Source organism: Phalacrocorax carbo (genome assembly GCF_963921805.1).
Source record: "Phalacrocorax carbo chromosome W unlocalized genomic scaffold, bPhaCar2.1 SUPER_W_unloc_5, whole genome shotgun sequence".
Taxonomy (NCBI): domain Eukaryota; kingdom Metazoa; phylum Chordata; class Aves; order Suliformes; family Phalacrocoracidae; genus Phalacrocorax; species Phalacrocorax carbo.
This window is the reverse complement of record NW_026990256.1, coordinates 876,040-897,587: the sequence shown is the minus strand read 5'-3', so window position 1 is coordinate 897,587 and position 21,548 is coordinate 876,040. Positions and strand designations below refer to the sequence as shown.

General features: G+C 38.0%; 1 protein-coding gene across 6 annotated transcripts; it reads left to right on the top strand.

The window, feature by feature from the left end:
• Positions 1 to 202: 202 nt before the first annotated feature.
• On the top strand, positions 203 to 21,548 carry LOC104046161 (3-hydroxy-3-methylglutaryl-coenzyme A reductase). Of its 6 annotated transcripts, none has more exons than XM_064439990.1 (20): positions 203 to 236; positions 6,052 to 6,247; positions 6,656 to 6,767; positions 7,299 to 7,386; positions 7,488 to 7,572; positions 9,003 to 9,108; positions 10,197 to 10,303; positions 10,713 to 10,829; positions 11,310 to 11,461; positions 12,331 to 12,575; positions 12,713 to 12,885; positions 13,443 to 13,637; positions 14,243 to 14,401; positions 14,546 to 14,703; positions 15,785 to 15,890; positions 17,079 to 17,249; positions 19,391 to 19,531; positions 19,630 to 19,788; positions 20,084 to 20,238; positions 20,388 to 21,548. In XM_064439990.1, exons 2-20 carry the CDS (start codon positions 6,083 to 6,085, stop codon positions 20,440 to 20,442), a joined length of 2,649 nt encoding a protein of 882 aa, XP_064296060.1. In that variant the 5' UTR covers positions 203 to 236; positions 6,052 to 6,082; the 3' UTR covers positions 20,443 to 21,548. The 6 variants fall into 6 exon arrangements, with proteins under 6 accessions (XP_064296060.1, XP_064296058.1, XP_064296059.1 ...); XM_064439988.1 differs by lacking the exon at positions 203 to 236 and adding an exon at positions 285 to 605; XM_064439989.1 differs by lacking the exon at positions 203 to 236 and adding an exon at positions 834 to 914.

Below are 21,548 nucleotides of genomic sequence, written 5' to 3'. Positions count from 1 at the left end.
AGCTGTAAATTATTATGGTATTTCTTAATGCCTTGGTAAAGTGCATCCAGGCGGTACCACAGGCACACAGCGTAGGTTAGCATCAGTGTAAGAAACAGATACACCACGATAGTAAGAACTTACAAACGGCACCCCGCCCGCTTGCTTTTCCCGGAAGGACACGGGCACCAACTGGCCAATAGGAGATGAGGTAGAACGGGGCTCCCGTGGGCAGCAAAAGGGAGTCTGAGCGCCGGGTACGTGGCGGATCTGTCTGTAGATCAGCATATATAAATAAGCCACATCCTGCCGCCCAATCAGGAAATAAGAAGAGGGGAGCGCGAGGGTCCATTGGTGGGCAGTTCATGGCGAGATGGCGTGTTCTTTGCTCCTGATCCAGTCTCAAGCTGTACGGCGTTCGCCGGATGGTTGCCTCAGCGATGCAGCGAGTGACGCGGCGTGGGCTGGGCGCGCCGGGCTCTCGCCATTGGCTGCGCGATCAGGCGATGGCGGCTGCTGGCGTGTCGTGCCTCGGGTAACCTTGCTCAGAGAGAAGTGGTAGCTTCAGTTTGCAGCACGGCGAGGAGGAACGTGTAGCATTTGTGCGGCGGTGCAGCGCCAGGGTGGTGAGCGGGGACTGGCGGGGCAGGGAAGGGCATGAGGGCCGCGTTTGGGTCAGGCGCTGTGCGGACAGCCCGCCGTTTCGATACGGGTCCTCCGTGGCTGGGGGACGGGCTGCGGCTCTGGGCTCCGAGCAGCTCCTCGGAGATCAGCCGGATAACGGTGGCGGACTGGCCCGCCTTACCTGCCGCCCTGAGTGGCGGGTGGGGAAGGTCAGAGCCGCTGTCCCGGTGCCTTCTCCTTGACGTCGGAGGGCGCGGCCCCGCGGAGTGGGCTGCGGGGCCGAGGAAGGCTGTCCGAGGCATCTGTCACCGGTAGCGTCCTGGGCGGGCTTGAGTTGCGCGGGCCTCGCTAGTTCTCCGCCCGGAAATGCGTGGGGACTCTGCGGCTGTAGGGAGAAACTCAGCCTTCCCCGTGCCCTCCTCCTCCGGACCCTGTGCTGGCTTCCAGCGGTCTGCACCCTGCTCTGCGGGCGGCCCAGCCTAGGTCACACTGGTGGGCTGTGCCCTCAGCCTTTCGCAAGGGGTTTGAGGGGCTACAGTGATGGGCCTGCGTGAGTGTGGTTTCCATTTTTAAAACCAAAAAATGCTACCTGACAGCTTGACACGGTCTGTGTGGTGTCATATGCTTTTCAGGTGAGCTCTGCACAAGGTTTAGCTCAGCTATTTTTGCTACTCGATTCCTTTATAATACTGTAGATATTGCTGAGTCAGCCAACAAGAGATGGGAAATTTGTGCTGATCTAATAGATGGTGTTGCAGAGGATTGCTTTGACGTTAATGAGAGCTGTGTGGCAAGTTTTAGGTATTTAAACTGAATAGTCATACAGTTACGTGACAGATTAATGCTCTAAAGCATTACATAAACCGATCTATTTTGCTTTTTACACTCTGGTTAAGTTTTTGAAGGGGTTGCAGTTAGAGTTTTTTGTTTGCATTTTGTTTTGATTCCCAGAATGGATTGCTGTATGTAATAGTCTCCTGGAAATTTTTGATTGAAAACAAAGACAAGCAGGAAATGGATAGAACTTATAAAGCATACCTTTTGAGTCACCATTTTGAAATGTAACAAAATGATATTAATGATAAACTACAGCTTTAAATATAAAGTTATGTCTTGCTAATTTCAAGCTATGTCAGTGTAGCTATAAATATTTTTAAGAGAATTAGGAATATGAGCTGATAATATGCATAGATTTTTTTTTTTTACAGCAGTCTGTAGTGCAGAATTTGTGCATGAAATCTTCATCAATATTTTCTAGAAATGCCAATTGCATGGTAAAAAAAATAAAAGATGCACTTCAGGCAGGTTAAATAAGCATGAAGGCTTTAAAGAACCCTTTTAGATTAAGAGTTACTGCTACTCAGTTAACCCCAAGATCAGCAGTGAGTCATCCTGTATTACATAGCAGCATTTATTTATAAAACATTGGCTAATAATAGATATTATGGAGAGTTATTTTTTCATAATCGAATGCATTTTTCCCTAACTGATTTTTGTGAAGCCATTTCACACTTACTAGAAATGTGAGAAGTAATATCTGAAGAAAGATTTTGGAATCTTTCTAGATCCAATAACAATTTTGTTAATTGCCTAGATAATAATTCCAACTTTCAGAATTTAGGAGCTGTATTACTAATTTTAGGACTGGTAGGACCGTATATAGTAATGAAGTAAGTACTAATTCTGATTTTTCCTGAAACTGTGGTATTCAAATGTATTAGTATTTTAATAGGATATTGCTATGCCTTTCCTATTTTTTGCTTTGTTTCAAAATCTTTGGCACTAAGATATTCCTTGGCTATGTCTTATTTTAGTTTTCCTAATTAAAATATACCTTCCATACTGCTGAGGATTAACCGTAATACCATTTTGGAACAGTTTTGTGAGAACATAAATTTACAAAACAGTATGTAAATTATATCGCACAGGGAAAAGCTAAGGATAATGTTGACTTTAAAAGGAGATTTTTTTGTTGTTTTGTTGTGTTTATTGGTTTGTTTTTAAAAAAGCCTTCTGTCAGGAAACGAAAGAATTTGTTCATAAGGAAGGCAGTCCTCTCAATGATTTTCCTCAGTTGGTTCCATCAGCCATAAAAATCCTGCCACACCTTCACTGTGGAAGGGTAAAGAAAAAATATATTGGTGCTACTGATGCTCATATGATCAAGATTGGCATTGGTAGGAAACCAAGATGTTTCTGGTATCTTCAGTAACACTAAGCAGATAGACTTGTCCTGTATATTATTTTCTCCATTGAACGACAGCTTCATTTATGATGTCCAAGCAAAAGAAGTAATACTAGAAAGACTGTCTTCCCAGAAGCCTGATTGTTACTTTTAAGGTACTTTGCAGTGACAGTGTGTAGAGCCCTCAGTCCTCTATGGGAATCTCCACAGTACTAGGTTTGTACATGTAAGTACTGAACTAGAGAATGCCTCTATAAGTTAGACTATTTAAGCATCTTTTGAACTCTAGGATATAGTTATATAGTTAACATTCATCACAGAGTCTTATAAGTTGTAATAAGCAAAGTCCCAGTATTAATGTATTTAAGAGAGTGTTTTATGACATTTTGTTTCTGTGTTTCATGAGTAAACATCCTCGATGAATTCATCTAAAGATACAACACAGAAAATAGACTAGGATGCCGTTTTTGTACAGAATATCCATGTTCTCAGGATGCAGGTTTTGTACAAAATATCCATGTTCTCAGTTATGTGAGAGGCGTGGGAGTTCATTGAATGTTATTTATTTAAATAAGGGGGTGATAAAATGCATCAGTAACCTGGGAATTAGTTATGGGTACAAGAGAACTGTCGCAGAACACTGTATGTGAGAAGGATTCATGTGTTTCAGATGAAAGAACTGTTTTCACACAGAATCCCAGAATCCCAGGTTGGAAGGGACCTCAGGGATCATCTAGTCCAACCTTTCTAGGAAGAGCACAGTCTAGACAAGATGACCTAGCACCCTGTCCAGGCAACTCTTGAAGGTGTCCAGCATGGCTGAGTCAACCACTTCCCTGGGGAGATTATTCCAATGGTTGACTGTCCTCACTGTGAAAAATTTTCCTCTCGTGTCCAATTGCAGTTTCCTCAAGAGCAACTTATATCCATTCCCCCTTGTCCTCTCCATGTGACTCCTTGTAAAAAGGGACTCTCCATCTTCTTTGTAACTACCCCTTAAGTACTGGTACACGGTGATGAGATCCCCTCTGAGCCTCCTTTTCTCAAGGCTGAACAAACCCAGTTCTCCCAGCCTAGCCTCATATGGCAGGCTTCCCAGTCCTTTGATCATCTTGGTGGTCCTTCTCTGGACCCCTTCCAGCCTGTCCACATCCTCTTTGTATAGCAGGGACCAGAACTGTACACAGTACTCCAGGTGTGGCCTGACAAGTGCTGAGTAGAGTGGGATAATGACTTCTTTATCTCTGCTGGTGATGCCCTTTTTGATGCAACCCAGCATCCTGTTGGCCTTCTTGGCTGCAGCAGCATGCTGTCCGCTCATGTTGAGCTTCCTGTCCACTGGGACCCCCAGGTCCCATTCCACAGAGCTGCTCTCCAGCCAGGTGGATCCCAGTCTGTGCTGCACTCCCAGATTATGTTTTCCGAGGTGCAAAACCTTACTCTTGTCCTTGTTGAACGTCATAAGATATTGTTGTCCCACTCTTCCAGCCTATCCAGGTCTCCCTGAAGAGCAGCTGTCCCTTCTGGAGTGTCTACTTCCACACTCGACTTGGTGTCATCCACAAACTTCATCAGGCTACACTGATGAAGATGCTGAAAAACATTGGGCCCAATTTTGATCCCTGGGGGAATCAACTTGTGTCAGGTTGCCACTTTGAAAAAGAGCTATTTACCACCACCCTTTGGGTGCGGCCTGTCAGCCAGTTCCCCACCCACTGCACAGACCACTTCTCTAGGCCATAACGCATTAATTTCTCCAGGAGGAGGCTGTGGGGGACCGTATCAAAGGCCTTGGAGAAGTCCAGGTAGACAATATCCACCGCCCGCCCCATGTCAACCAGGCAAGTCACTTTGTCATAGAAGGCCACCAGGTTTGTCAAACCTGCCCTTAGTGAAGCCGTGTTGGCTTTTCCCAGTGACGTGCTTCATTTGACTTGTGATGACCCCCAGGAGGATTCGTTCCATAACTTTCCCAGGGATTGAAGTAAGGCTGATGGGCCTATAGTTACCCGGATCCTCCCTCGAGCCCTTCTTGTAGATAGGGGTAACATTTGCCTTCCTCCAGTCCTCTGGGACATCCCCCGTTCTCCATGACTTCTCAAAGATTATGGAGAGTGGCCTTGCAATGATGTCAGCCAGCTCTCTCAACACCCTCAGCTGGATGGTGTCAGGGCCCATTGATTTGTAGGGGTCAAGCTCCTGTAATAATTCATGTACTAACTCTTCCTTCACCGATGGTGGGTCGGTGTTTGGATCAACCGGCAATTTCATTCCCAAAGCCTGGGACCCTACTGTGCTGGTAAAGACCGAGGTGAAGAAGGTGTTGAAGACCTCTGCCTTTTCAGCATCGTTGATGACTGACTCTCCTTTTCTGTTTAACAGTGGGCCTATGTTTTCCTTCTTTTTCTGCTTGTGGTTGACATGTCTGAAGAAACCTTTCTTGTTATTTTTTACATCTACAGCCAGTTTCAATTCGAGTTGGGCTTTTGCTTTTCTGACTGTATCTCTGCATGTTCTGGCAATGCCCTTGTAGCTCTCGATGGATAATCCTCCACTTCTCCATCTCTGCTATGCTTCCCTTTTGGATTTGAGTAGACCCAGGAGGTCGTGGTTGAGCCATGGCGGCCTCTTGCTCCGCTTACTTCCCTTTTAAATGTGATTAACTTGAATCACTGACGAATATTGAGCAGAAAGTAAAGACACAGTCAGAGGAAGATAACGTTGCACTTCCTGCTGTTGAAGTTGAGCATTGCCAAGAGTGGTTTGTTGGCAATTTCTATAGTAAAAATGAAGTTAATCAATTTTTTTGATAGGAAGAGTGAGTAGAAAGAAGTAATAGAATTTAGTGAGTGCTTACACAGAGAGGTGGTAAAAACAAGAAGTTGGAGTCAAAGTGGTATTATCAAAATTGTGTGACAGGAAGATACTAAGAGATGTCATGGAAGTGGTGTAGTTCTTTAAGACTTTTTTAAGAAACAAGGGAGATGTGTATGAAAAAAAGGATTGAGAAGGCAGGAACAGATCATATTGTATTTCAGAAGATTAGAAACAAATGTGTTTTACATGGAAAGTTGAAAGGTGAAGATGAGTTTCCTTACTCATCTGTTACTTAATGGTTTTGGGGTTAGTTTTTTTTTCTTGGTTTGGTGTTTCGTTTTTGGTTTGGCTTTTTTTTTCTGAGGTGACTTGCAGAACTGTACATAGCGCTCTCCTTTTTCCCCTGAATTTCATAGTTGCTTATATGAAATATTCTTTTGTTGCAGGTTTGCAAAGTATAGAAAAACAGTATTGAAAATGTTGTCCAGACTCTTTCGAATGCATGGCCTTTTTGTAGCCTCTCACCCATGGGAAGTCATTGTGGGAACAGTGACTCTCACCATCTGTATGATGTCCATGAAGATGTTCACTGGGAATGATAAGATATGTGGCTGGAATTATGAGTGCCCCAAACTTGAAGAAGTAAGGATTTAAATTCATGTTATAGTACTTATTGTTAATCTGTAGATGCAGGGTTTTCTGTAGAATAAGATCAGGTTGTGATGTATTAGGAGGAAAGTAGCTATACAGAAACTTCTTTATTACCTTCTTTTCCCATGCTGGATATTAAAGCTGTACACAAGCAGTGATGCGCCTACAGGAGGTTTTCATTAAGCCTAACTTTCAGTGGCATGATAACTGGTGAGCAAGTATTTGCTATTCATATTGTTTGCATTACTTTAGTCTTTTTTTAGACAGACTAGCAGTGATACTTATTTTATTCCAAATCTTTGTTTTTGGTGCAGCTTCACGATGGGATTCTTTTTGTTACTGAAAATTAAGTTACTGCTTAATGTAAAAGCTAACAAAATCACTTTTTATTTCAAACAGGATGTTCTGAGCAGTGACATCATCATCCTGACAATCACACGCTGTATAGCAATCACTTATATATATTTCCAGTTTCAGAACCTAAGGCAGCTTGGATCAAAATACATTTTAGGTACTGTATATGAATTTTTTTTTTGCTGTATGCATTTTATTTTTTTTAATATAAATTGGTAATAAATATACAGGTTTTAATACTTACGTACAGAGCAGGGTTATTTTAATTCTTTGCTAGATAGCAGAACAAATGTTCTGCATAGATCAAAGTGCAATTCTTTAAGAGAGATTGTGTAGGTTTATATAAACATTGGAAATGGAATTATTGAATAAATTGTTTATTGTGTGAAACACTAAAAATATATAGCTCTTTAAGACAGTTTTCATTTTTGCTGATAAGTGAGAAGATTTTTGGCTTTTATTTCTCACAGTCTTACTTTGAATGCAGTACAAATTTTAGATTTAAATAGCCATTAAAAAAATAGCATCCTCATCAGTTTATCTCAACTGCTGTTTGTGCACTCTGAGAGATGAGAATTGTAATTTGTTTGCTTCAGAATTGATTTAAAGGCATAGTGTGTTTTCCTTTTTTTTTTTTCCCCTTTCTCTCTAAACATATATAAAAAAGAATTTTCCAATTTTTTGGAAGGTATTGCTGGCCTCTTCACAATCTTCTCAAGTTTTGTTTTTAGTACAGTGGTAATTCACTTCTTGGATAAAGAACTGACAGGTTTAAAGTAAGTAATGAATTGTTATTCTGGATTTCTTGCTTGACCCCCCCCCCCCCCCGTACAATAAACCTTGATTTTTACTCTTAACATATGCCTCTGTCTTTCAGTGAAGCTTTACCGTTCTTCCTGCTTCTGATTGATCTTTCAAGAGCAAGTGCATTAGCCAAATTTGCACTCAGTTCCAACTCACAGGTCCGGGTTTTCTTTTTTGTTTTTTGTTTGGGTTTTTTGTTTGGTTGGTTTTTTCAATGGAGCCTTTGAATTTAATATTCAAAGGTGAATAATCCAGGTGGAGAGACATACAGGTGAATACTGTATTGGTGATATATAAAAAGGATCAGATTTAAACCATATTCTGTATTGTCTTTTATTCAGATCAGTGTTCAAGTGAATAACACCACTGTAAAATTGGTGTGCATAATCATGTGAGCCAAGTTAATTATATGTATGAGTACTTTATAGGTTCAGAACTTTAAACAGCAATGCTTATAGCTCTGTTAAGGAGACTAGAGTTCTTAGACCCAAGTCTTGCATTTATTGATAGAAAAAAGTTAATTTGTAGGACTCAGGAGCAGTATATAAATAGACATTTAATGTTATGCCAACACAGAAAAAAAGCATATTTTTTAGACAAAAATCTTAGCAGAACAAACATGGCATATGTGTAGATAGATACATATTCATGCTCTAATGCAATTAACAGCACAACATGAAGGATCAACAGTATATCTTGCCCATCATACATTGGAATAGTCACTTCTTAATATTTTACGTTCTGAAATAAAAGTGTTTTTAGTGAAATTAATTTATATCTACAAAATACTGTACATGGTAATTGAGCATAATTGTGACAAATACAATATAACATATAGCAATACATTATAACATTGTATATATGAGTATATCGTACACTCTATATATGTTATATAGTGTTGTATATTATTATATAACAATTACAAGTACAGAATTTTTTATTAATTTTCAAGAAAGTATTTCACAAATAAGTTTTCACCACAGCTTCTCTCCCCTTCTCTCCCATTCCCATTCACCCACACCCACCACCCACCCCCTGAAAAACCACCACCACTAAAACAGTAGCAGACTTCTGGAGTTTTCCATGCCTGGCTTCTGGGGGAAATCCTTTTTTCCCCAGGGGAAAGTTTTAGTGTCTTTTATGTCCTCTCTTCTGACAGCTGAGTTTAGAGAGTAAAATAATTTTTTTTAAAGTTAGGGTACAGATATGTGGTTGCAAGAACTTTTGAGATGCCATGACATAAGTGGCTTCTATTTTATGTCTTAAAGTGTAGAAGTCCTGTTCTTCTGAATGTACTTTAATTAAAAGTCTGTGCCCATCAGTGTTGTAGGAGCTTAGAATACTGATGAGCCAAAGGTGGAGACTTTCAAAAGTAAATAATCTTGTGTAAATTAAGACTGTCAAAGTATAATAACTTATGGGAAATGAAGCAATTAAAGAATGTATTCTCTCCATAATAGTTCATTTTCAACATCTGTTTTATAAGGCCTTATCACCATAATACTACTCAATTTACTAATCACGTTATGTGCACTCCCCTACTTTGATTTTTGTCTTTATGCTAATGTACAGAAATTTTTATTTTTAGGATGAAGTAAGAGAAAATATTTCACGTGGAATGGCAATTTTAGGCCCTACGTTTACACTGGATGCACTTGTGGAGTGTCTTGTGATTGGTGTTGGTACTATGTCAGGTGAGATCTTGTATCATTCCCATCGTTCCTGTTAACATCTTAAAGCAGCTGCTAAAATTTTCTCTTGGGCATTCTTAAAAATGAATGACCCTTTCAATACATGCACACCTATTTTGTATTCTTGCAAAAACTAGCGTTTCTAAAAATGACTCCAGGTGAAGGAAAGTTATTCTAGTTCAATTAAAAATAACCAATCTTACTCTGTGTGTGTGTACCCATCTTTTGATTTTCATCAGTTCAGTGCACAGTAGCAGTTATCTTTCCTTAAAAAGAGAACAGCTAAATGTAATAAGCAAAGGTTTTTCATGTACAAATAACTAATTTCTTTCTTAAAATAAATTGCAGTTCCATAGTAAGTACTGAGGGTTTTGTTTGTTTGTCTATTTGGTTTTTGTGTGTGTTTTGGTTTTTTGTTTGGTTTTTTTTTTTAAACTACCTTAGATGCCTTTAAGGTATGCTTCAAAGCATTTGCTTTTTAAATTCTTTTGGACCTTTGGGGGGAAAACATGTGTTAATAAGCTGTTTTTCTGTTTACATCTAGGGGAAAAAAACTCATTTTGGTGTAGCATGTATTTATATTGTTAGCCCTTTCATCTTTATTAAGGGGGTTCTGTAATGCATGTGCAACATGGCATATTGCCCCTTTCTGGATACCAGACTTGTGAAAGAGTAGGTGGAGTATATACTGTTTTATTTCCTGAACACTTAATTGGCCATCTTACACAAGGGATTTCAATACATAATGTTGGCTAATTGTTCTTTGCTTAGGTAAGGGAGGAGTTTCAAGCTTTGATTGTGAAGCTTTAAAATCTTAGTAAACTGCAATTATTTTTATATTTATTTAGATTTACAATTTAAAATTTTTCTGTAAATACCTTACATACATATTGTGCTTGGAATAAGCTAATACAAAATGACTAGGACTTAACATGCTTGTTTTTCTTTAATCTAGACAGTTCCCTCTATAATCTGCAGTGTCAGTTTAACGGTTTCTTTCTTGCTTCTGCAACACTTCAAGTATGTAGAAAGCCCGATGCATATTCAAACGTTAAAAACTTTTTTCCTCTCTTTTCTTTTTTTTAACATAGGTGTACGACAACTTGAAATTATGTGCTGCTTTGGCTGTATGTCTGTTCTTGCCAACTACTTTGTCTTTATGACCTTCTTTCCAGCTTGTGTGTCCTTGGTATTAGAGGTAAGACCAACTTCAAGACAACATCAAGCTTAGTATCCAGACCCTGTGCTTCTTGTAGGGTATGCATTTCTTCACTGAGGTATACACCAGCATGTTTGTCTTCCTTATGAGGTGAACAGAGGGAATGCACAGAAAGAGTTATGGTGGCTCAGCTGATGGACAGTAACTTGTTAATGCCACTGTAAATGAGTCACACTCAATAGTATGAATTTTGATCTAAAGCAGAATAAACAAGTTCTATTTTAAATTAATGGCTGTCCAGGGTTTTTCATTATTTACAGTCTAACATAGGCTAAACAGGAGACACTAGGTTTAATGATCAAATAAAAATACAGTGCTGAAGCTCACTTGTTGGTTCTTCTAATACATATTAAATAAGACCTAATTTTTAATTTTGTTATTTTTTCAGCTTTCGAGAGAGAGTCGTGAAGGACATCCTATATGGCAGCTTAGCCATTTTGCTCGTGTTCTGGAAGAAGAAGAAAATAAACCAAATCCTGTAACACAGAGGGTCAAAATGATTATGGTTTGTGGCTTTTTTTTGACCTGTAGTTATGCAATCGGTAAGATGTCCTGGTGAAATGAATAAAGCTTTTGTTTTCTATAGACTTGTGTTCTGCATCCCATTAGTCTAGTTTACTGTGGTAATTTTTAATAACACCCCCTGTATCTATACCTAAAGTCTTCCTGCATATGCCATTTCTGTGCAAAACACTCATGGCTTTTTCATGTGTACTCATTCTTTCCCTCTTACCCCTACAGTGCCCTCAGCTTCCTCTGCTTATTGCTTGAGCCAAGAGGAAGGATGTGGTGGACAGTCTCAAAGTTGAGTGTTATGATAGGCCAAAAATGGTGTTGATGAGAGGTGTGGAAAATCAGCCTTTAGCTTTAGACTTTTGAGGCATGGGAAACAAACAAACAAAAACCCAAGAAGTTTAATCTTGGTAGGTTAGATAACTAGATACAGTTGAAAAATTAATATTTATTTTGTGTTTTTTCAATACAGTCGCTGGGTTTGATTCTTGTTCATGCCCACAGTCGCTGGATAGCAGAACCAGCTGCTCAAAACAGTACTGTAGAAAATGCAGCGGGATTGGATGAGAATGCACCAAAGAGAATTGAACCTAATGTTTCCTTATGGCAGTTCTACCTTTCTCGGTAGGCAACTTCACAGAAGAGAAGTGCATTTCCTCAATTAGGGTCTATTCTCCAGTGTTGCTAAGCTATGGTCCTAGGGGTACAACACTTGTAAACTTGCAGATCTGACCCCTGTTGGATTTCTTGGAACCAGAGATGACATTTCATAAGAAATATTTCAATATTATGCCATTTGTTCAATCTCCTTGAAGTAATAAGAACATCATCAGGAGCCAGCTGTCCTGTATGCATCATAATGCTATCTTTTTGCACTAGCACTGAGACCTTTCAGAGCACACTGGAAAACAAATTTTCTGACTGCACTAGAATTATGCAGAGCCTCTGACCATTCACATACAAGTGCAAAAGCCATGTCATTATTGCTTTTCCTTCAGCTCAACTGCAGTTAGCAGCAGCTGTGGTTCAATGATACTTCTGAAAACTCAGAACTATCTATTAGGTTCCACACACACACCCCCACCCCCCAGCAGTTCAGCTTCCATCAAAATAGTCATTATTGGTAGAAGGTGATAATTGAAACTTTCTACTTTATTGTTGGGAGATAGGTGTTAAATCAATTTGATGTAGCTGTTAAATAGTGAATATTTTCCAGTCATTTCTCTTACAATTGTTTTGGGTTTATTTTTTTAACTAAGATTTAGAAAATAGTTAATGACACATGAAAATTCTTAATACAAAGAATTATTTCTCTACCCTACCCTACCCTAACATACTTGAATGTCCTGCTAGAAATGTCTTTTGACAGGAATTTCAGTAACTGTATAAATTATGATCAAACTATTACCCTTTCTAAAGCAAAGGGATGTCAGAATGTTGTTATAAACAAATTGTATATACCATGTATTTACTTCTTAATTTGTCTTTTTTAGAATGGCCAGTATAGATATTGAACAAGTAATTACTCTTGGATTAGCCCTTCTCCTTGCTGTGAAATATATTTTCTTTGAGCAAGCAGAGACTGAATCCACGCTCTCACTGAAGAATCCCATAACATCTCCAGCGATGGTCCAGAACAAGGTACCTGCGAACTGTTGCAGGAAGCAATCTGGACTTCTGAAAAATGATCAGATATCTAACACAGTAGAAGAAGCTTTAGTTCCCAAAGATGGAAATGGTAATTTTTGGCATTTTGAAGTCTGAACCTATTCCTGAATATTTGGAACAAATAGTGAAATCTGTGTTAGCATGTTGTATTTAGAATCAAAATTTAAGATTTTTGTAAACCAGAGTTCATTAATTGTCTTTACACAGCTGAAGTCATAAAACCTGTATTAGCAGAGTCATCAACCAAGGCTACATTTGTAGGGTTGCAACTGCCAACTGTGGAAACTTCTTCATTTCTTACTAGAAAAGAGGAAGAAGTTGAGTTACCTAAAGAACCACGTTCTATTGCAGAATGTGTTTGCATACTTGGAAATGCAGAGGTATGGAAAAATAACTTTTTATTTTTTAACCTCTACTGCAACATCTTACAGTTAATATTTTCCAGCTTCTAAATGATCCTATTGACCGTAATGTCATTATTAAGAGAATTATATGGCTTTAATTACTGGGGGGGGGAACGGAACAAAACAACACCCTTTCATAAGTTACTTCTGCTCAAGACAGTTTCTGTTGCATTTTTTTTCTTCAATACAGATGAGAAAAACAGATAGGTGTATATTTTTGAAGTTGTAAAGAAATAATCTTTTATTATGAATCTCCCTCTATCCCCAAGATTGGGGGGGGGAGCAGCTTCATAATTCATGGCATACCAAGTAACTGAAGCTTCTATCATGTACACATATAAGTTGGTGTTTGAGTAAAAAAATGTTTTATCATATCCTGTCCTACTATAAAACTTCACATTGGCAGTTGGTTCCTTTAGATGTTCTCTGATATTGTCAAAGTAAAATTGTTACCTTTTTTCATTTGGAAACATTTAAAAGGATTTTTCACCAAGAGAACCTATACTTTCTCTCTCCACCCTTTACATTTGCAGAAGGGAGCAAAATTCCTTACTGATGCTGAGGTCATTAGATTAGTTAATGCTAAGCATATTCCTGCATACAAACTGGAAACTGTGATGGAAACTCAGGAGCGAGGTGTGTCCATTCGCAGACAGATGTTATCTAAGAAACTCCCTGATCCTTCATCTTTGCAATATCTTCCTTATAGGAATTACAATTATTCTTTGGTAAGTAAAAGGCATACAAGCAAAACTCACTGTAAAACCATTTTCCAAATCTATGAAATGTGCGCTTGAAGTGATGTATGTGAATTAACAATGAGCTTGGTCAAAACTGATGTAGAAGGGGGGGGAAGGCAAGCATAAGGCACTACCTTTTATTGTTTTTGATGTTTTTAAACCTAGAGAGGTAGGTAAGTTTTGTAGTTTACCTTGGTAGGAAATACTTTTTGGGTATGCAATTGCCTTATCTCCTAAATGCAGAATTCTACTCATACTGAGCCTGAGTTCAGCTGAATAAAAATATTACCTTGAGCTCAAGTTAAAATGGAAGTTTAGTTAAAATTAATTTAACAGTATTAAATTAATTTTATTTAATAGTGTTTAAAACCTATTAAGGTTCAATAGGTCTGCCAAATACTAGACTTCAGCAGTATTAGCTGTTGATGGCTGTAGCTGTAACTTTTTGAGGTAGCAATTGGTTGCTTTATGGGTAGGGTTGTGGGGTTTTTTGCTAAGATACCTTGTTGTAGTCACATGCATAGTATGTAGTATGTTGTACTGTATCACTGTACATGTAGCTTAAATAATACCTTTTCTATTATTTTTGTAAGGTTATGGGAGCTTGCTGTGAAAACGTGATTGGATATATGCCTATTCCTGTAGGTGTAGCAGGACCACTATTTTTAGATAACAGAGAGTTTCACGTTCCAATGGCAACAACAGAAGGATGTCTTGTAGCAAGCACAAACAGAGGATGTAGAGCAATATGTGTAAGTATTGTTTGACTGGCCTGAAAAAAATTCTATATTATAAAACATATTTGGGGGTGATACAAGGTGCGTTTTTTTGACTCCCTAAAATTAAAATTTACTTTCAGTAATCTTACTTTGTTTCCCTTCTGCTTTGATGTTTAGCTTGGTGGAGGAGCAAGTAGCTGCATTCTGGCAGATGGGATGACTCGAGGACCTGTTGTAAGGCTGCCTACTGCTTGCCAGGCTGCAGAAGTGAAAGTTTGGCTTGAAAGCCCTGAAGGCTTTAAAATAATGAAGGAAGTGTTTGACAGCACAAGTAGGTTAGTACAATGGCTATTCTAGCCTTATTTCCTGATATCAGACTTCTGTGGATGGTAGAAAGCTCTTAATTGTATTTCTGTGTACTGCAGTACAGGAAACTACATGGGATAGCTCAAATGAGTATGTAATATGAATCTAAGAAAACAAAAGTTGCTCTGGCTATATACCAAGGCTAGTAATAAACATTTTTCTGATGATAAGTGGTAAACAACTAGATCATAGCAACAAATATGTTTACATTGTGTAATACTTAATACATAATTTTGTCTAAGCATTTAAAAATAAGCATAAACGCTTGTTTGGATTTTTAGTAGTTATTATGTAAAAAGTAATTAACATCAGTAATATAATCTGGAAGGCTAGATTCCAAACTTTGAATTAATTAGTGAGGTTCCAGAGAATACAGGATAAACTAATACTAGAACTGAAATGCTTAAAAAAAGTAAAACAGTGTTAAGAATAAGTTTATTTCAAGCCCTAGAGTTTCTTCTAAGACTTATGATTACCTGCTCTCTTTAGTAGGAAGATTTGGAAAGAGATTTCCTTATCAGTTATGTTTCTTACCAATCTTAAAAGTGTCACCCAAGGACATATGTATATTTTAGTGAGAATCAACTCATGCTGCTGCTGCTTAAATGCAGTGTTTCCTGGTTTTTGTTTTACTCTTATTCTGTATGAATAAAGATTTGACTTGTGAAGCATGCACTGTTGTTGAAGACAGCATGGGTTTTGCCTTGCTGTAAAATTGACATAAAAATTTCCGAAGGCCTCATTTTCAGTTTATACCTGGTAGTCAGATGTTTTAGGGAATAAAAAGGAATTTATGTTAGTGCTTAGGGATATTTTATTTCATGAAGTCCAGGGATAGAAAACATAAAAAGGCAGTGAACGCTTTTAAAGTGAACATTTTAAAGTATTTACTATGTGCATGGTAGCTGTGACCTTTTTTCCTGTGCTGAGGGAGGAGTGTAGCACAGTGTAGTCAACAGTGCTATCTGCAATGATTTACTATCATTTTGTCACTTAAAACAAATTTAATCTTTTTCCTTGAGGATTGTAAGTAATTAAATCTTCTTGCAGGTTTGCCCGCCTACAAAAACTCATCATCAGTTTGGCTGCTCGTAACCTTTATATCCGTTTTCAGTCTGGAACAGGTGATGCAATGGGAATGAATATGATTTCAAAAGTAAGATCCAGTCTCCTTAAGTCTCTAATAAATGTGTATTTCTTTTAAAAATGTTGTGGTTGGTGGTGGTTTTGTTGAGGGCTGGAAGTTGGGGGTGGCCACTGTTGATAGTGGGGGGATGTTTTTAGTTCAGTTAGACTTTGGTGGGGTGGTGATATGCTATTCTTATGGGGTGGGAATGTTTGTGGTGGCTGGGTGAGGTTTGCTGCTTACTTTGTTTGTTGTGTTGGAGCTTGTGCGGGGACTATCGTGGGGGGTGATTCGAGCGGTTTAGGGGGGAGGGGTCAGAGAATAGTTTAATATAGAATGCCAGCTTTGGGAGTTGGAGGTATCTTACTAATTTGTGACTACCTGGCATGTGAAGACAGAAAGACAAGACATAGCACTGTTTGCAGTAAACAAGAATAGGATGAGAATGATGAAAGAAGGTTAAAGTAACTTTGTGGTTTTTTATTATTTTTTAAACAAAGTATTCTTGATAATGTGGAGGTTAAGCTGTTTGCTCTGTTGCTTTGGGCCAAAGATTTTTATCCAGTAGTAGTAATCTGTTACTGTGTTTATCACCCCTTGTAAATAAGGGATTAGAAATCTGGTGAGTGGCAGCAGGTGGGTGTTCTCTAGTTTTGCTTGTTTGATTTGTTTTTGGGTTTTATGCAAACATGACACATGACCCATAGGCTGGGGGGGGTGCCTTGTGCTGTTTGAGATAAACTGTATGTAGAATAGGCAATCAGTATTAAAGTTTATCAGAACTGTTCCATAAATTAGTCTGGCCATAGACAAGTACTAAATATAGCAGACCTTTTGTCTGACTTCCTAGTGTAGAGAAGCTTTTTCCACTACGTCCAAAGTGAATTCATTTCATGCCTGTAGTGTTTGCCTTGGTTCATGTTGTATCTTCAGTATGGTAAGCATATGCCTGTTCACCTAGAATGTTACCCAGAGAGTCCATATGTACTGGGAAGAACCAATTATTCCCCATATAATTACCAAAGTGGTTGGAAAAAGGATAGTGATAGATTTTTCTTTTTCTTCTCCTGTTTCAGGTTCTTTCCTGAAATAATGTTCTTCAGCTGTAACTGATGATCTGATTAGACTTAATCAAATCTTGCTGTTCTACTGTCCTTGAGTAGCTTGTTTTACAGTCATAATGATATACTAGCCCTATATCTGTTTCTCTTCTAACAGGGTACTGAAAAAGCACTGGCAAGGTTGAATGAAGAGTTTCCTGATCTCCAGGTTATAGCTATTAGTGGTAACTATTGTACAGACAAAAAACCTGCTGCTATAAATTGGATAGAAGGAAGAGGGAAGTCTGTTGTCTGCGAAGCAGTCGTTCCAGCCAAGGTTGTTAGAGAAGTGAGTGCTTTATTTTATTGAATTTGTAATAAAAATGCATACACTTCACAAAGCTAATACATATTTTAAATCACAGATATTAACTGTAAGTTGTGTTCCATGTAAGGATAATCCCTGCATGTATTTTTAGACCACTGCTGTGGGATAAGTAATTTTTTCAGAGTAGATATTTTTTTCCTTTCACTGCCTCTTCCAAGATAATGTGCTATATATTTAATGATGGATATCTAGTTGAAGGCATTAGGATTTTCACTTTTTATGTTTGAAAAAATTATGCCACACTTTGATAGAGTTGTTTTTGGTGTTTGTGGGTTTTTTTGTGTTTGTTTGTTTGTTTTGGGGGTGTGTGTGTGTGTGTGTGTGGTTTTTTGTTGTTTTTAACACATGGAGTTTTGCCTGACATTATACCTGGTCATTTCAATCATTTCACTCATTTATTGCCTCTTGCACAAACCTGGCATTCTCTTCAAAGTTTTATGTGCTCCCTACTACAATGAAAACAGATAATCAGGTGCTTCACTTAATTCCAGAGCTGCCTTAGCTTCTTACATGATGAAGGGTAACCTTTATAACCAGTGCCAGTCCTAGCCTCTGACAAACTTGTCAGCTATCTTAAATTCTCTTCCATCTGAACTCAGAAGATTGGCTGTGTGTCAGACCAAATCTATTGCCTGTTACCTGGTTGCCAGCACTGGCCATGACAGACAATATCTAGGGAGGAGTTTACTACACCATACTGAGAATAGACTTCCACTAACATGTTCAAGATTGTGTGAATTGGTGCTTTAGTATTTGATGGAATTCCCTCCCCCCCTCCAGTAATTTGTCCAGTCCCTTCTGTGAAACTGTGTAAACTTTTAGTATCAATACACTGAGCAGAATTCCACAGTGCAGCTACACCTTGTGTGAAGAAATACCTCCTCTTTGTTGTTGATATCATTTGATGATGCCCCAGTTTGTACTGGAAGAAATACTTAAGACTTTTATCCTTTTTCTACTGTTCAAGATTTTATAGCTCTAACAAAGCTCTTCTACCTTCTCAGCTATTCTAATTTTCAGACTGAAAAGTACTAGTTTCTCTGAGGAATGAGTAAAAAGACTATTCTAGCATGTCTTTTGAACATCCTTATATCTGGATCTTTTTCAATTCTAAAATTTCTCAAATTCTGGGTACAGAGTTGGACACCGTATTCAAAGCATGTGTGCAGGCTGGATTTATACATTGTCATAATTGTGTTTTGGTTTTGCTTCCTAGTAGTTTCCTAATTTTCTAATTGTTTGCATTTTTAATGCTGATTCAGTTGTAATATCTATTATAGCACCAAGATTTCATTCCAGAGTAATAATGGGGAGCCCATCCTTTGGTAATTGGCATTGATAGTGTTTTTTCAAGTAAATTTGGGATTTTTTTTTCCCATCCCCCAACTACATACATCAAACTTACTTACATTGAACTCATATCAAACTTCATATTTTTGTAAGACTTTGCGCAGACCTGTCATCAGTCGCTATTCCTACTACACTGGAATATCCTAAATTTTGTTCACAGCACTATCTTGTTTTTTCTCTTTAATCATTTTTATACTAATTCAGTGTAAATCTCTTATCTGAAGGTTTCAAAATACAGTCAGTACAATATAAATATGTCACTTAATTTGATATTACTGTGCACAATGTTTATTTAGCAGTGTAGCAGAGTGTTGTGTTTAAACTCTTCAGTTTAGCTCCGTATTCTTATTCAGAGCAAAATTGGGGGAAGGTTTACTGTCTGGAGCAACTTGGGAGGAAAGTCTCTATCATGTCAAGGTGAATTAATGGGATATTTCTGCCAAGTTGGTTTTGTTTGTTTCATACTGAAGATGAACGAGAATTTGAAATGGAGAAGGTAGCTGATGAATTGTTCTTAAAGGCATGTGCCAAGTCCAAACCCTTTGCACTGGCTCTTCCATTGTTACTTGGACAATGCAGTCTGCGTTTGAAAGGGCTCCTTTTGAACAAAAATAAAAGTAGGTATCTAGGGCAATGATTGGGTCAAATTCTATACGGAAGCAAACAAGGGGCAGGGGCTTATTAAACATAAAATGAGGTATTTCTACTCCTGCCTAAGGAATGTTGTAGTAACAGTGTATCACTCTGCCTAGGTATTGAAGACAACTACAGAAGATATAGTTGAAGTCAACATAAACAAAAACTTGGTGGGTTCTGCGATGGCTGGCAGCATAGGTGGCTACAATGCACATGCAGCAAACATTGTGACAGCTATTTTCATTGCTTGTGGTCAGGTAGGATTGTTTTACACCAACTCAGCTTTTCTTTAATTCAGTAATTCTTAACCAAACACTTAGTTGAGTTTTTTGTTTTGTTTCTTCCTGATCTAAAGGATGCTGCACAGAACGTGGGCAGCTCTAATTGCATCACTTTAATGGAGCGAACTGGTTTAACCAATGAAGACCTGTACATCAGCTGCACAATGCCTTCTATAGAAATAGGAACTGTTGGTGGAGGCACCAACTTGCTTCCGCAGCAGGCCTGTTTGCAGGTATAAAGCAGAAAGTTTAAAGCAATTTAGCTTCCTAATCAAAGCTCACTTCTGTGTTGTGTACGTTGTGTCCAAGTAGTGTGGGAATGGGGCTTCTTGTAACTTCGTGGATTTGACATGAAAAATTTAGAATAATCTAATTGTTTTCATATATCTAGTTTTTAAAGCTCAAGATCTTTAATATTAAAGAAACTTAAAGCTAGTTGATTTGGTATAACTTGGAAAGACTTACTTTAAAATTTAGCATAAATTTACTTAGATTTCATAGCATGATATTGCATGTTTTTCTCTTCAGATGTTAGGGGTTCAAGGTGCAAGCCAAGATAACCCTGGTGAAAATGCCCGTCAGCTTGCTAAAATTGTATGTGCTACAGTGATGGCAGGGGAATTATCACTAATGGCAGCTCTTGCAGCTGGGCATTTAGTCAAAAGCCACATGATTCATAACAGGTAAGAAATGGAAAAATTCATATCTTTTTCTGCAGTTCTGCCTTTCTTCCAAGTATACAAGATTAAATAATAATTACATGAATAATTGTAACATAATAGCAGTGTATCATTTTAACTATCTAATGTAGTTATCTTACCATTTTTCTTAGGTCAAAAATAAATCTTCAAGACCTTCAAGGAACCTGCACTAAGAAGGCAGCTTGAATACTAAAGCAGCTTTGAAATGAAGAATTGTTCTAGCAACTGATCAGGTGCACAGGGGGGAGGGGAGAAAACCTGTGAAGTAAACTTAATTCTAAAGAATGAAAATCACCTTCAATTCAATGATTTCTGTTGAAGATAAACTGAAAGATCAATGTACTTGTGTGAGGCTACTTATGCCTTTGATCTTCAGTAGATGACTTCATGAAAGAAGTCTTGTCAGATGTCTTGAACGTGGCTTTGGAATTCTTACTCTTAAGCCTCATTTTTTTTGAAGGGTCTGTCTTATGTTTTTACAGGTTGAGATTATTTTGACTAGTAAGCTCCTAGTAACTACCAAGGTGAAAAGTGATGTAATGTACTTTGTTTGTTGGGGGGGAAGTTGGTCTAAACTTGGCCTGAATGCATTAGTCCTTGCCATCTTTATTTTCTGGTTAGCCAAGTATGTGTTTTTGTTTTTTTTTAAAGTGATGGCAAGCCTAATCACTTTCCATGAACTCCCAATTTTAATTTTGTTTGCATGTAAAATTTAAGACATAGGCTTTGAGACAATTTTATTGAATCATATTACTTTTATAGAAACCTCTGTCTGTAGTACTTAAATTGCTGCTGCTGCTTCAGCTAAGTAGCATTCAATGTTTTAACTCCACAATTTAAGCTGTTCCTTCATGGAAAACTTGTGACCTACAAAGTGCTGAAGTGTTAAATATAATCTGTACTGACTGTTCTGTCATTTTGTTCAGGTAGAAATAATAGATTTTGAAACTAGTAACTCCAAAAACAATTATAGGTCAGACAGTTCAGTAATTTAAGCAAATGAAGTTTCTCAAAATTGCTTGAATGTACTCCTATTAAAAATAAAAACCACACTGAAAAAAACACCCCAGGAATCAAGAACAGGTGCTTACACTTCTACTAAAAGAAGTCTCTTAAGGTACACTGTGTTTGTTTATTCCTAAGTTTTTTTTTTAACTGACACTTATTCACCAGGAATGGGTGTGTATCCACTGCTTAAGATGAGATAAAATGAAGACAGAAAATCACACTGTTATTTAAAAGGAATTAAAACATAAACCCTAGTGTTAAACTTTTTTTTTTTTTTTTTTGGG